Source organism: Symsagittifera roscoffensis, chromosome 1 (assembly GCF_963678635.1).
Source record: "Symsagittifera roscoffensis chromosome 1, txSymRosc1.1, whole genome shotgun sequence".
Taxonomy (NCBI): Eukaryota; Metazoa; Xenacoelomorpha; order Acoela; family Convolutidae; genus Symsagittifera; species Symsagittifera roscoffensis.
The window spans coordinates 84069913-84085722 of record NC_087062.1 but is presented as its reverse complement, the minus strand read 5'-3'; the positions used below and the strand labels follow the sequence as shown (position 1 = coordinate 84085722).

Genomic DNA, 15810 nt, shown 5'->3' with positions numbered 1-15810 from the left:
AGTTTAGCAACGTTACTAGTTCCTTGTGATCCGTTAGCACCGTGAATTTTTGCCCGAAATATTGATTTCCAAAAAGTTAGGCAAACCATACCTCAGCTCACTTTTCTAGCTCACTTTTTGATTTTGAATACTTCAGTTCTACCGCATTTAGCAAACGGCAGGCGAACGAAATCGGCGCCAAGTTGCTCCAACACCGCCCCTAGGCCATTGTGACTGGCATAAAATACAATGCGAACCTCTTTATGAACACCGAATTGCTTTAGCTTCAATGGGAAAGACACATTATCTTTTTTTTAATCTAAAAAGAGCAGTAATGGCGCCCAAGATTTGGCCAGCAAAGGAAAAATTTGTGCAGGCTACGAACTGATCCCATGAAAGCTTCAATTGCGAACGCGTTTTTGGAGACTTTAAATTGTCGATAGGATCGGTTTTTCTAATAAGTGGTTCTATTCCCATTTTTGTTAGTTTATGGCCGAGCCAATTGCACTCTGATTTCGCGAACTCATTTTTAGACAGTTTCCAACCATCAAGTTTTTCAATCAAGCTTTTTTAATGTCTTCTCGAACATCTCAACTTGTTCATTTTTCACTTCCTTCAATATGATAAGGATATCATCAATAAATATGTGAGCGTACAGAAGTTTGCTTAAGATAGAGTCCATGACCATTTGAAACTCCGCTAGCGTGGTTGTTAAACCTTAAAACCATGTCTTAAATAAACCTATATGTACCAGTGGATGCTCATCCCTTTAGGTAGGAATTACAATAATTGCTGGTTTCCGCACTTCGCTAATAATTTGGCCGACAATGTTTATGATTTCTTCAATCTTTTTGAGCACTTTCGCTTATATCTCACGTTTTGAGAGCTAAGAAAAATTCTCCCGGCATTTTATAATTCCAAATTCATTTTCTCATTGCAGCTCTCTTCGAGTTCATCCGCGAGCCCTTGGATGATCACGAACCCATCAGCTGATGTTTGAATTAGTTACAATCCCAAATCCCAATGCCGTATCAGACTCGGTCCTATGATTGCCGACCTATGATCACCTTGGTGCTCGCATTTGTCGACCAACCAATATAGTTTAGAAGCACTTTCATCTTCAACATCACTTTAAGCGGAATACTTCTGTGATTTCGGATATGATCGTCGCTCAGACCCACCGGCGACAACTTCACTGAGCTTGCTCCTAAAGTACATTTCAGCTCTCTAATAGAAAGCATCGAACGAGGCGATCCGCTTTCAATCAACGTTTGCGTTATCCATCCGTTGATTTTGAGAAAAAACTTTGCTCCGGCTATCGTCATTGTTCCTCCTTGTTTTTGAATGAGCATTGTGTTTTCGTTAATTTTTCTCATAACATGAGAACGGCTTGGTTTTTAATGCACTCGAACTGTTTTAGTCTCATTCATGCGATCCCGGTTGCTGTTTGCTGATCGACCCCAATGAGTTTTCATGGCGCCGTGACACGTCCTCGCATTGTATCAGTCCAAGCCAACTCCGGTTCGTTCGTAGTATATCAACCTTTTTGCTTTTTTGATTTGATCAGTCGCAAAACCGCTCTGACCGCAGTTGTGAAAACGTCTGTCCGTCCTGCCCTGTGTAGTTCCTCTGTACGAACTTCGTGCTCCCTGTTGGAACCGATGGCGCTTAATGGCTCCATTTTTATTTGCAACACCCCGTCGGCGCAGCCGCTTTTCCGCCCCCGGTAATCTCATAATTCTCAGCGTACTTGTTTTCCCCTTAATATGATAATGCGATACTGCAGACTTCGTCCGCGGCGTCTTTTTAGTTCTGCACAGCTCCGTCTGTTCGTTTTTGCATGTCATGTTAACTATAGAGACATCGCGAGGAATTTTTTTTCTAGCATTCGAAGTTTGCAGCTTGCTGCTAACCCACTCAGGACTGAATGAAACTGCTCAAGCGTTTCACGCTCCCTTTGTTTCCTTGACAGCAACTGGTATGTTTCCAACCTGTCGTTTTGCTCCGTAAAAACAACTTTGTCGGGCTTCTCAAAGATATTAAGCTGACCTGAAAAAGAAGATCAGAGAAACATGGCGAAAAAGTACTCGTAGAAAATAGTTCAAAACACTGAGGATACATTTTTTATAAACTTTGAGTGCTTTGTTTCCAAGGTAGAAAACATGTGACAATTAACACGGTTCAAAGCTCATTGTGCTGTGAATAATTCAAGCAAATAAAAAGACTAGATACCAACAGGGTATTTACAATAATCTCCGAAATCCAAAACAAAGAAAATACCTCTAACTTTTCGGGTTTACAATATTTCTGTGAACATCAAGTTGGTTTATTTCGACTCTTTTTAAGACATTGTCCAGCATTTTAATTGAACCAAAATCTATTTTCTCCTGAATTAAAAGTTATGAAGAGGGAAACAGCAATGACTTGCTTGGATAATTGGAAAATATTTAGTAGTTAAATGGTTATGGTAGTAGTCCGCTTCTTAGACTGATTGAGTATGGGTCACCAAGGTGCTATACTCTGAATTTTAGAGGTTCATAACTCAGCCACCTGATTTTTTTTGCTTGCATAGTAATCTGGCTAAATTGGAAACTGCTTTTAGAGCGTTTTAATTAGGCAGACTGGAAAAGAAACAGTTTGGGAACACTATCTGGGGACATTCAATTATTCGGGATAATCGGTTATTGCCGATCCGTGAGGACACAAGCAGATTTCAGCACAAAACCGAAAAAGATGTAACGCTCTGAGAAAGAAGATCAAGATTTGGCCACATTTGGCTTGCTGGATTACTAAGAAGCAACTACTGTAAAACCCAAGTCGAGGTCGGTGCGCGACCCATGTTGAGTCTTTGCGTGACTCATAATTCGACTTTGCGCGACTCAAACATCTCGCGGGAGTATGGATTTTCGGTTGCTAAAAGTCCATTTCGGCAACCCATTTGTGAGTCTACTTTTAAGTATCAGGCGATTGATCAACCTATGATCAATTACCTATGATCAATTCTCAATCAATTTTCATGTACCGCTGGAAGTCAACTAAGGATTCATCAGGGTATGCAAGAAATTCGTCGACACACTAATGAAAGGAAAAACTCCAAATTGAGTTGTTACCTCCTCTATTAGAAAACGACCCAAAAGTGGAACCTTGGCACTTCAGTACTGCTCTTACGAGAACATGGGCGCAATTTTTTTTTACCAGAAACCCTCAGCAAGGCTAAAAGTTGATCAACACTATTGCAAAATAATAAATTTTAGTCTGACATCGAATAAAGCCAATTCAACTTATTGAGATAGCTCAGATCAGACTGTTCCGGGCGCAGACTGTTCCGGGCTCAGACTGAATGCTTAAAAACAAAAATAAAACTATGGAATGTCAACTAGAAAGAAATTCATTAGCTCAGACAAGGGAGGGATTGAGGTTGATGTGTGTGTCCCGGTTGGTGGGGGTGTATATGTTACGGGGGATAAGTTCCGGTAAGGCTGTTTAAAACAAAAAAACTACCTTTGGCATGTATTTTAAACGCAAAAAAACGTTTGAAAAGTTGTGGGTAAAATACTGTGAGTTTAAATCTGGGGTGGCTTTCTCATAGAGTAATTTTGTTTCGGATAAGGTACACCGTCTCGTCTGTTCGTCACGCTATCTTTTTTTCGGAATGATAGATTCGTTTAACGATTGTTTAAGTAAAAAGATAAGAAAAACATAAATTTGAAGTTTGAGTTGTGTTAGAAAACCACGAGCTTTCCGTGAGTTAAGCAGGAAAAGTTTCAGGATTGACAATATATAAATTTAATGTGCAGATACTCATGAAAAGATATAACAATAAGGGCATTAGATGTCATTGGGTTTTCCATTGAGTTTTTTTAAAGAAAAAGAATCGAAAAACAAACCGCAATGAGTCTGAAGATGAAGGTGTTTTTGAGCAGATTTAGGTGGTTGAACAAACATATTATTCTCTTCAATGATTTTTTCCATTGAGTTTTTTTTAAGAAAAAGAATCGAAAAACAAACTGCAATGAGTCTGAAGATAAAAGGTTTTTTTGAGCAGATTTAGGTGGTTGAACATATTATCCTCTTCCGTGGAATGATGTGTTTATGAGGTATTTTTGTATTCCACTCGAAAATAACTGATTAAGCAGGTAATCTTTTTTGTCATATTAATAAATTCTGAGTTGTAAACATATTTGGATGCTATCAGACTTTTCAAGAGCCATTTTCGGAGCCCGTTTGTCTCTTTTCGGGATCATTTGTTATGATTCTTTCTCTCCCGTGAGACTTGAAAAGACTAAAGGGGAAATCCGATTTCACTTAAGGCCGGATTAGCTCTAGTATATATAACAGCCTTTTCAATATATTCTGTCTTGTGTATTATATCACTGTTGAATAAACCTATTGAAGTTTAGATTTATGGCTACGGTTTATGGCGTTTTTTTAACCGCTTTGCTTAAATCACTTTTGTGAAGCGTTGAGTCTTTTCATCAAAAATATGGTCTATTAAAAATAGAAGGATGGATTTGCACAAAGTATTGATCCAAAGTTGTAAATTATTCAAGCAAGGCTTCAGCAAATGCTTTTGACGACCACTGAAACCGTAACAAGTTGCAACGGCAATCATTTTACATTAAATTTATTCGCAAATTTTTTTTTACCGAACTGTTCGCCGCCAATTTTTTGTTACATCTTTCATTGTTCAAAATTTGCAGTTACAAGAAATACATTTTATGCCAATAACTAAAAACTGTTTTGCAAAAAAAACTCAATTACCAATATTGTGTAACTTAGCTTCATTATTTTTGCTTCGTTCAATTTATTGTTTTCCACGACGGTTGAAAACTGTGATTATAATTTCCTGTTTCGTGGCATTATGAATGGAGCTTTTCCCTTTCATTGATTAAAAAAAAACAATTTTGAACAAGCCTAGAACTACGTAGGGTGAAGGAAATACCTATGACATTTGAAACTGATTATTTTACGGTTTTGCTCGTTGAGTTTATTGAACCACTCATTTTTTCAAACTTTGCAAGCGCAGAGTTATAACACTTATCAGCAGTAAAAGTACTGATTAAACATTCACGAATTTGTTTAGTTTTATTTTATGCAGTAAAACTGGTGCGAAAATGGCTGCAGAAATAGAAAAAGAAAGTAAAAATGAAAGCGACAACGACAACCCACGTAAGTTTATTCTACCTTAAAATTTACTTATGGTCATTGAAAATTTAAATCAGATGTTAATCGAAGCTTAGAAGTACACTTGAAGAAAAGGAAATTTTAGTACGATAATTATCGAGAGCGAGTATAAATTTGCAATCAGATAAAAAACTACCGATCACGGTTCACCCTTCTAAAATTTAATGGCGTTTAAACGTTTCCGTATTGGACGAGGATGGGCTGTTTTGATTCTTACAAAAATTTCCAAAATAGTCCATGTAAATTTATTCAATCTGCAAATTTTTTGATTAATTTTTGATTGGTTATCTTTCATGTTCAACAAAGGCTTCTAAACTGGATAGAATTTTTTGTGTATGAGAATAATATATCTATTTCTTATCAAACCTTAAAAATAACCTGTGTTTCTGGATTAACTTTAAAGTCAGTTCATCGCTCAAGCAACACGTGCTGATTTTGACTATTGGGACAAAACGAACAAGGATAGCTGGATACTGTGCAATTAGCACAGAATGTTCCGACCATAGTCTTAAGAAAACTAAGGTTTAGAAAGTTTTTTTCCAAGCTAGTGTAATTTTTTCTGCTTGGTGTGATAAAAGAATCTGACGTAAAAATATAATTTTAGGCATATTAAGCAGTCATAGTTATATATGCATATTGGAATCAAAAATTGTAAAAAAATTATTAGATCCACTGAAAAAATTTTAAAAAAAAACTTTTTCAAATTTTTCATTTTTTGAAGTTTCTGGTTCCCAAAATGAAGCTAAAAACTCCAAAAACTAGTTTTACTTGCTTAAAATTAAGTTTTAAGGTCTTACATTAAGCATTATTTAGCTGTTGTAAGACTGCTCGCTCGCTTTATTCTTTCGAATTACGACGAAAAATCAAAATTTCAAACCAGTTTTTCTCGACGCTAGAAAAAAGTGGAAATTTTTTAATGTGGTTCGAATCACGACGAAAGGTACTTTAATATGATATATCACTCAACCTAGTCCGATGGTTATTTGTGGTACTTGATATTGCGTGCAAAACGTAAAGAAAAAAACTAAAACACACCCAAATACAGAACTCCTTCCCGTTTTCAATGGTCGGAGCAAAATCAGTGGAAATTTTGAAAGTGTTCTTCTCAAAAAATGAGTTAGGATAATTCAAAAAGTAAAGAGAACAAAAAAGGTTAAATTTTTACCAGAAGTGATATGGAGCATTGTCTTTTGCGAAATTTGGAATCAACGTTTTACCCAAAAAATGGGTAAGTTTGGCATTTTTTAGTTAATCAAGAACTCCAGTGAAACTACCAAATTATAGCTAAAAAAAATTTTATGAAAAAGAGCCTCCTACTCAACCCAACAAAGTTTTTGAGAAGGAAAATCTGGCTCAAAAATTTTGCTCAAAACTTTAAAAAAAAATTTTTCTGCTTCTGATATAACTTTCCAATCATTTAACTAAATTAACAATATATTTAAAAAAAAACAAAATTATCCAAAACAATTCCGTTGAACGTTTTAGGAATATTTGTTTGTGTGTTTTTGTTCGTGCAATTTTTGTTTGAGGAATTTTTGTTCGTGTGTTTTCTTTGAGGAAAGCTCGTTTGATGTTTCCAATGTTCGTTTTGTGCGGATAGTTTAACTCAGCACTGTACTTGTTCATTCTGTATACAATCATATGCAGTTGCCTTAACTTTAAAGCTATCAAAACTGCTCGTGTAAAAGTGAGAACATGTTTTTTTCAATTAAATTTGAAGCGCTATGCAGTAGTGTTTGTCATAAAAAACTGGATGAAAAATCTGAAAAAAAGGGATTTTGTTTCAAAAACCATTTGGAACGATTTCTAAGTGGGTATGAATCTCTGATTTTACGTTTATAACACGAATTACATCGTGCGTTTGTGGTTCCAAATAGATAATCTTTAAACCCCTATAACTTTCTGGAAACAACCACGGGAATTTTTTTCTAAATCCTAGCTCAGAACAACTGCTGATACAAATTTACTTGTCAGGTTTTCCTAGTTAAAAAATCGAAATTTGCCTGGCGAAAAGAAACGACCATGAGCACAAACATTCCGCCGTTTCCACCGAAAGTCGCAACAATAAGACTTGTGTTCCAATTTTTGACGAAAACGACGGATTGTTTGTGCTCGTGTTTTTTAATCGCCAGACCATTTTAGACTTTTGAATGATCTTTTGCAAAGGGGGCCAATTCGTTACAATGTACAAAAATTTGTAGGGCTTTAATTTTTTATTTATAAGGGACAAATTCGTTACAATTAAACATGCAAGAGGATATAATTGACTAGATTCCTTTTTAACCAGCCATTTTTACGGGATTTTTTGAATCCGAAATGTTAAGTTGTCCTTCTAGTAGACATTTCAAAGCTGATTCTAAAAAATTAATGTCTTCATCCCAAATTTAGAAAAGTATTTTACCAGTGAGTTTTTCAATCTATGGGTGGGTTTGAAGATTACCAATTTGGTCATTGTCGGATAATAAACGCGCGATACATTTCATGCTATTTACAAGTACGAGTTGATTTAATCCGGTTAAGAAATTGCTCCGAATTGAGCCGCGTCATGCAACTTGGTCTATTCAAAATAATCTTTTTGATTTTAACAAATCATGGTATTTGACAAATAGCAATGTTTTTTAAAAAAATACAACAATTCTGAAAATCTTAAAACGCAGTCCGAACATTCAGAGACTTGTCCTGATACGAGCAGTCTTGTTTTGCTTTATTTTTCTACGACTAATATTCAAAATAAGCGTCGTTAGCTTAGCTTTTAAAGCACGTGTCGAGTATGCGTGAAATTGGTTGTGAAATCCCTGAAGGCGTTCTTACTGGCTCAAGATACTCAAAATTTATAAATTTTTTGGTTTAAAATTAGATTAAAAAACAAAGAAGGAACAAATTTAGAAAGTTCACGCTTTCTTTGATTATTTCGCTGAGATTTTCTTGCAAGAAATTCAGATAATACATTCAATGTTTTTATCGAAAGACATGAAGAGTTGTCAGGCTCGGTTTGTAAGATCTCATAAAAAAAAAGGCTCAATTAAACCTATTCCCCAAACATCAGTTTAGAAAATGTAAAGTACCGGTTTTTGAGAAAAAAGCAAAAGCAATACATTCAGGGCGTTTGTTTCGAATGACGCTTTTTCAAGCGTATTAACTTTTCGAATTTAATACATGGCTAGAGAGTAACTTCTACGATAGGTCATTTAGAAGGTGAGGGGATTTTACGGTGGATCCGAATACTACAAGAATTTTGCGAGAGATCACAGTTTCCTGCCAGGTTCCTGAAAGATTTTGGTTGTGATAATATATCATGGGTGAAAAGTGTTAGGGGCGAATTGTAGTTTGATCAACTTTGAGGGAAGCAAGGATGACAGTTTGAATTGAAGCAGGGGATTTTTTCAAACCAAATTGGCCTGCAAATTGCTTTTTTGCGCGCCTATTGAAGGCGAGGATTGTATTTCGGTTTTGGACAGCAGCGGATTTGGTTCCAGACGACTATTAATTAAAAGAGGCGTCGTAGCTTAGCCTTTAACGCACGTGTCAAGTTAACGTCAAATTGGTTGTGAAATCCCTGAAGGACTTTTTACTGGCTAGACATATTCTATATTTAGAAAAATATTTGCTAGAATTTAGAATGGAAATCAAAGAAGAAATAAACTTAGAAATTTGTCGCTCTTTTTTACATTTCCTTAGGATTGTTTTGTCCGGTAAAGTCAGATAATAAATCAGTGTTTCTCGAGAGATATGAAAAACTGTCAGGCTCAAACTTGTAAGATCACGTGAAAGTTCAACTGAATATTTTCTCCCGAAATCGATTTAGGCAATGTTAACTACCGGTTTTCAAAAAAAAAACTTTCAAAGCAAAACAAATTAATCTGATTAATCAAATGAACTAATCGGAACACAATTATGGCTAATAAAATAGCTAGTTAAAAGCGTTGAGTTGCTATTTCATGTAAAAATGTAAGTTTTTTGAAGCAATATTTTCAGCGCGTCTGTTTGAAGTGAATATTCTATGCGTAATTATTTTTAAAAAATAATTTGTGGCTAAAATAATCATTTAGGTGCGGAAGGGATTTTACGGGTAATTCGAATAGTACAAGAATTTTCCATAAGAATAGTTTTTTCCAGATTCTTGAAAGATTTTGGTTGTGATTTCTCAGGGATTAAAAGTGTGAGGGGCGAAATTTTTGTTGCGCCTATCGAAGGCGCGGAGGAATTTTGGTTTTTGACGGTAGCGAAATTGGTGGGTGGTGGGAGGTGGACGCCCCCGCTCTCAGGAATTCGACCACTGCTTAACCAAAGAGTCTCCCCTTGGTGCTATTTTAAAATGTCCATTTTGGCTGACGAATCCTAAAATTATTCTAAAAGCACAATTGACGCCAATAATTACCAGTTTTGAGGGGGAAGCGCGCGCCAAAACATTGCAATTTTTTGTTCGAAAGTTTTCAAAAGATGGCCTGGGTTTTGGCTTGTTTTTTCCAAAACTTTGCCTGCAGCGTAGAAAAATTGGCGAAAAATTGGGTTTTTTAATGCTATAGGAGATCTCGGAAATCGATTTGGCCGACCTAAAAAAGGTCGACAATAATTTCGACATTGTTTTGAGAATCCGCCCCCCCCCCCCCTCCAGAAAATTCTAAATAGAAAACAGTATCTCCTCAAAAAACAATCTTCGCTGACCGATAACTTTTTTTCCACGCAGCAAATCAGGTGCACCAACTAAATTTCAAACACGAAATTTTATGCAGAAGTGTTGTTTTTTATAGATCATTCTGACTCTGACTATGACTTCAATGAGAATTTCCTCAAAAATGTTTGCAATGTCGAGAAAAAAAACACTTTTTGTATGAAAAACTATTTATATTTAATACAATGAAAAAATAGTGTTGGATTAGCTGAGCTGTATATACACAACAATTTGCAAAAAAATAAAGGATTTATTATGCTTATTATGTTTTTTTCGCTCTAATCAACTTTTACTCGTTGTGGTTTTTATTAACTCCGATCAAATTGCACCGTTCGACTTTCTTATTACTTATTTTATTACTTTCCTATATTTCGGCGTAATATGTTTTGGCCTATTTTATTGTTCCATTTGACGTGTGTATCTTTTCAGCGCGTTTGTTAAAAACATGTTCAGAAAAAAAAATTTGACCTTCAGCGCGTTCATTGAGTGTGTAGTTCAACCTTCCAGATAAACTTTTTAAAATTCTTTGAAAAAAGTGTATGTCATCAATTTGAAATTGTTTTAGTTCTTACTTTTGATCAAAATGATTTATCAAACTTGACTTTGAACTAGATGCTTTTAATATCATCTGAGAGATACCAAAAGAATAGATGATGTCATTATTTGAAATTGTAACTAAAGTTGTAAATTCTAAGAAAATGACAAACCAATTTAGACTTTTACCACATTGTTTTACTTCGAAATTGTAACTGTTCTCATTGTCCAAAATTATGACGGATCCAAATTGGGTTTTTTATAGAATGTTTTATTTGAAAATTGTAACGGTTCTCACTGTCGAAGAAAACGACAGACCAGTTTCGAATTTTTAACTGGATTGCTTTTCATGCTGTCTGAATAAGGCCGACAAAAATGCTGATGTCATTGATTCGAAATTTCAATTTTTCTCGCGTTCTGAAAAAACAACGGACTAGTTTCGACTTCCTACATGAATTTTTTTGTACCATTTGAAAGAAAACAAAGCATTTTTTTTAGAATTTAACTTTGAAGGCAAATTAAATTGATCTAATTAATCAAATAAACTAATCAAAACAAGATTGTGATTAAAACTTAAGTGGTTAAAAGATTAAATAGCTTTTCCCAGTTAAATAGCTGTTGATAAAGTTTTTTAAGTAGCTATTCTTACCAGGAAAAAGTTAAGTAAGGGCCGATATACCTAGCGAATACTATTATATAGGTCGTGATGATTTTTTTCAGGAAATTACTTCAAAACTGTTCAGGCTCAAACTCTGTTTTTCACGGTTTGGTATTTTTTTTCTTGAAGTTCAGTTCGTTTCCTCGTTAGAAAGAAGGCAAACTTTGTTTGGAAGGCAGACATCTGGTTTCCTAGAATCTCAGATTTCTCACCGGAAAAAAAATAATCTATTGAACCATTTTTCTCAAATTGAATGAATTTTATCAAAAACATTAATAATATTTAATTTAAAAAAATGAAAAAACTCTAAGGCCATCTGTTTATTTCTTTGGTTTTCAAAAACTGAGATTTTTCCAAAAAAGAAGTAACTTTTTTTGTTTACTTGCGTTCAGTTGCTTTTGCTTTTTGTCTAAGTTTTAATTTTATCTAAATTATGAAAAATTCTTCCTTTGAAAGGAAGTAACGGATTCATTTTGACTTTTTAAACAGAGTGTTTATGAAACCTTTCAAATAATATTTTGGAAAAAAATAATAATGTTTTTTTTTCAAAAGTGTAACTTTTCTCACTTTCATTATTATTACGCACCAGTTTCCAATTTTTCAGAGAATTCTTAGAACATCTAAAAGGTACCAAAAAAAAGATGTTGTCATCAATTTAAACATAATCAGGTGTAAAGAGAAAAATGCGAACGACTATCAAAAGCTAGTAAATCAATCGTATGGAAGGATGAGCGAGAACAATCGAATGCTCCGTACCTTATCACGGATTGTTTCGATCACCTTTTGTGTTCTGACTACTGAAAATGGGGTGTATGATCGGTGATTGTAATACAATGTCCGCCACTTATGAGTTATAACCGAGGTGGTTAACTCATAGAATAATTTCGGATAGGGTACACCGTCTGCTCGTCACGCTATCTTATTTTCGGCCGGATAGATTCGTGCAACTTCTTAGTCTAATACCGATCCTAATCTTACTCTTATACTATCTAGTCTCAGGTTGTTTAACTAGTCTCTGCTAGGCTCAATAGATCTAGGGTATACTGGTTTATTGCGGCTGCTAAAGTTCTCTTGGAGAGTCAACTAATTTCTAAGTTAAATTCAAATCTCTCTGGTGCTGAAATTACAAGTAATTTCAGCACTTACAAATAAGTGGGTTGTTAGTTAGATGGATCATGATTGGTTAATATTAAATACTTTACAATGGTAAAATATCTAATTTATCCAATCATAAAATGTAGTTTAGATCAGGTTCCACCCATCCGGGTTTTACAGAGTTTTTTAGAATAGTCTTTCTGTAATTCAAAGGATGGATGATGGACGTTGGTATTTGGCGAACATCATAATTCTTCTGGGTTTTCGTGTTAGAGAAGTTCCAGGTTCAATGACAACGACTGTGTCTTCTCATGACAATGACTGGATTTTCGCAACAAACTCAAATCTGATTTCAGAATGGTTGGCTATGACAGGTTTTTCTGTTCCATGTAGAGAACTTCTTTTGGGTTGACCTTGTCTGGGAATGGCGTGGAGATTGTGCGTGGAGGGGATGCCTGGTTACTCGGATCTGTACGTATACTTGAACATCGAGGTGGTCATTGTTCTAGTTCAATGAAGTCCTTTTCTGCGAAGTCAAGTCGTACTCTAAATCCTTTGAGTTGTGATTGTGGGCGGCATATTGATTGTGGTTGGCCATTCTTTTTCGAGTGTAGTGGGGTCATTTTGTCTTTGGATGTTCGTCTTTGGTGTTGTATGCTGATCTATATACTGCAAGGTATAATTTACATTTTATAAAATTTTTATTAGTTTGGTGTTTTAATTATGATTTTGGTTAGATGTTTTCACAAAAGCTTTTGTTTTAGTTCAGTTATTTTGAAGAGTTACTCACCCTTGAGTACCTCTTATTAAAAATTGAAGTGTGGTCACAAAGCGTGGATGTAGCGCGGTGGGTTAGGCCGGCTATAGAGCATGCTCAGGACGTCCTCTCTGGTGGGTTAGGCCAGGAGTGGGAGTATGATTTCGTGCGGTTTCTGTGAGGGGTCCTGTTATGTGATAATGTTTTATGTTGGGTTTATTGTGGTTTTTCTTATGTTTCGTTGGTTGTGTCCTTTTTTCAAAAATCAAATTGTTTTTGGTATTGGTTTGTCTTTCGACTTTTTTGTGTTTTATTATTTCTTTCTTAGACTTTATAATAGTCTTCAAAAGAATAAATTATCCAGTTTTAAACTGGGTTAATCCGGTTTGGGTACCGTTGGTTTCCTTTTCTTAGTCATGCTGTTATTCTATGTGTTGTGGTGTTTAGTAAGCTGCGTTGGTTAGTTTTGTTTAGTATATAATTCCTTTCCAACCGGGTTAAAGGAAAGTTTGAAACTTGTTATCGTGTGTTAGAGTTGTTGAGTGTGAAAGCTTGAAACTGAAATTCATTATTTAAACAATTCTTCGTGGGCGAGCTGTGCGAGTTTGGATAGAATTCTTGTGCGAGTGAATGGAATATCAAAAAGTTAGTACTGCATTTTCGTCTTATCAATTTACTACATAGAATTTCAATTTTACTGCTAGTTTTGGGGAAAAATTAAGTTACAAATTTTCATCATTATTAGAATTACTGCTTTTAGGGAAATAATTTATAAATTAAATTACTACATTGGTATGAACTTTATTTAATTTAGCTGGTGCAAAAAATTATTAGAGTTTTGAACAATTTGAAGAAGTTTTCTATTTTTTATTTTTCTTTTGTGTATTTTGCAGATGATCGTGAGATGAAGACTAAAGATCTAAATAAAACATGGATAAAGAATGGTTAGTGTTTTATTTTGAATTTATTAGTTAAGAATATGAGAATTTATACTTACCTGTTAGTCGTCGGGGAAAAAACCGTGGGGGAAGATGTCGTGGATTATGTCGGAATTTGTTAGTAACTTTGCTAGTATGCGAATGATGTTTTTAGTTTGAAGCAGCGGCCAAAGCAATTGAAGTGCTTTAATGGTTTTTAGTTCTTCAGTGCCAACTGCAAAATCATAAGGTGTGTTTTGGATGAGATTATATAATTTGTGATTGTATTTAGTGTTGTGGATGAATTCTAATATTGGGATTTCTATAGGTTGAACAAATTCATGTGAGATAAGGAAGGGTCTGGATTCTTCTGCGTTGAAGGTCTTTGTGATGGGACAAAAAATATACATTTGGGTTATGGGATCATAATTGCGAAGAATACCGTGAAGGTTAGTATCTTTGATGCAATATGTGAAGTTAAGAAAAAATGGTGATGTGTATTTAGAGTTAATAAATTGGAAACGGTGGTGTGGTTGTCTTGATGGAGTGTGTAGATCAAAGTGATTGTGTATGAAGCGATAATATGTATATGTGTGGGTTTGTTTAGTTCGTAACATAATATCGTGTGAGCAGTGCAAATCTCGTTCGTGTGGTGCAAGGAAATTAAAGGTTAGTGAAAATAATTGAAATTTTTCTTTAAAACTTTCGTAAGATTGTGTGTCGATTAGTGCTTCAGAAATGATGTGATCGAATTTGCGATCAAATATATTGAGTGTAAATACATATGGTGTTTTGATGAAAAATTTTTCTGTGATTTGTGGGTTAGCGAAACGGTCATCATCTAAAAATTGGTCTTGGTTAGCTCGGATGATGTTGTGATCGTAATATTCTAGCGTGTATTCGTTAGCTCGGGGTGCAGTGTATGTTTTTAGTGACTTTTTATATCCTATATAAGTAAATTGTCTATGTGTTAGTGGTGTGGTGAGTCGATATAGCATATCTTTATTTCTTTCTATATCGATGTGAGTATTAGATAAAGGTAGGCAAAGGGGGTTAGTAAAATGATAATATGATGTCCAATGAAGTGTAGGCATTAAAACTTGTTCATCTACAAAATTACGTGTGTCGTTAGTGTTGTTAGGAGTGTTCAAAGTATATTGTGGAAATGAAGGTAGGGTGATTGCTAAAAAATCTTTCGTGTTAGTGTGATTTGGATGATTAATATATTCACGGGCTGTTCCTGGTTTTGTTGGAAATGGATGGTTCGGGAATTTTCTTTTAAAAGTGCGATAAGCTCTATTAGTGCTATTTGATGATTCGGTGGATGTGGAGGATGGTGCTAATGATGCGGTATAAGCTGAAGAGGGTGTAGGGGTAGGTGGGTTTGATGATTCTATTGTGGATGAAATCTGATTTATAGTGGAATGTTCAAGGTGGAAGGGTTGTTGTTGTAGGGTGATAAAATTATCTAGTTCCTGAGAGATTTGGAGAATTGGATGATCGGTCTGAATGAAATGAAGAGTAGGTTGGGGTGACTTGTGAAGCATAAGAGGGTGTAGAAATCGATGGGAGTGGGTTATTTGGCGGGATTGGTTGAAAAGAGGGTTTTGAAAAAACTGAGGAATTGGTTTGAAAATTATTGGATGGAGATGGTTCAGAGTCTGCAAATTCATCAGGGGTTTCAATATCTAGGTTATTGAGTTGTGAGATGGAGTATAAAACTGAGATATGTGAATTAGTGTCTGAATTCATGCCTGATGTTACATTATTGGTTGGGAAATCGGGTGGCGGGAAAGCAAAAAGTGGAGTTATTGTAATTGGAGTGTTGAGGTTGGTCGGTTGGGAATTTGAGCGGTGTAGGGATCCAAGTTGTCGGCTCATCGTGGGCTAAAAAAATTATTATTTTGAGACTGAAAAGCGGTGGTATGGGGTTGTTCTATAATTTGTTCATATGTATTTTCATCTAGTGGATGGTGTGTCATTATATGTTGAATGGGACTTTGTGATATGGTTG

At 35.1% G+C, this 15810-nt stretch overlaps 2 protein-coding genes across 2 annotated transcripts in view; both read left to right on the top strand.

The window, feature by feature from the left end:
• Positions 1–15810, top strand: part of LOC134851282 (uncharacterized) — a 534247-nt gene that overhangs the window by 192350 nt on the left and 326087 nt on the right. The window lies entirely within an intron of this gene.
• LOC134857126 (potassium channel subfamily K member 2-like) overlaps positions 4260–15810 on the top strand; it is a 61634-nt gene continuing 50083 nt past the window's right edge. The window contains exon 1 of the mRNA XM_063873499.1: positions 4260–5148. Within this exon, the coding sequence (XP_063729569.1) occupies positions 5094–5148 (55 nt within the window). The 5' untranslated portion in view covers positions 4260–5093. The remainder of the gene's footprint in view (positions 5149–15810) is intronic.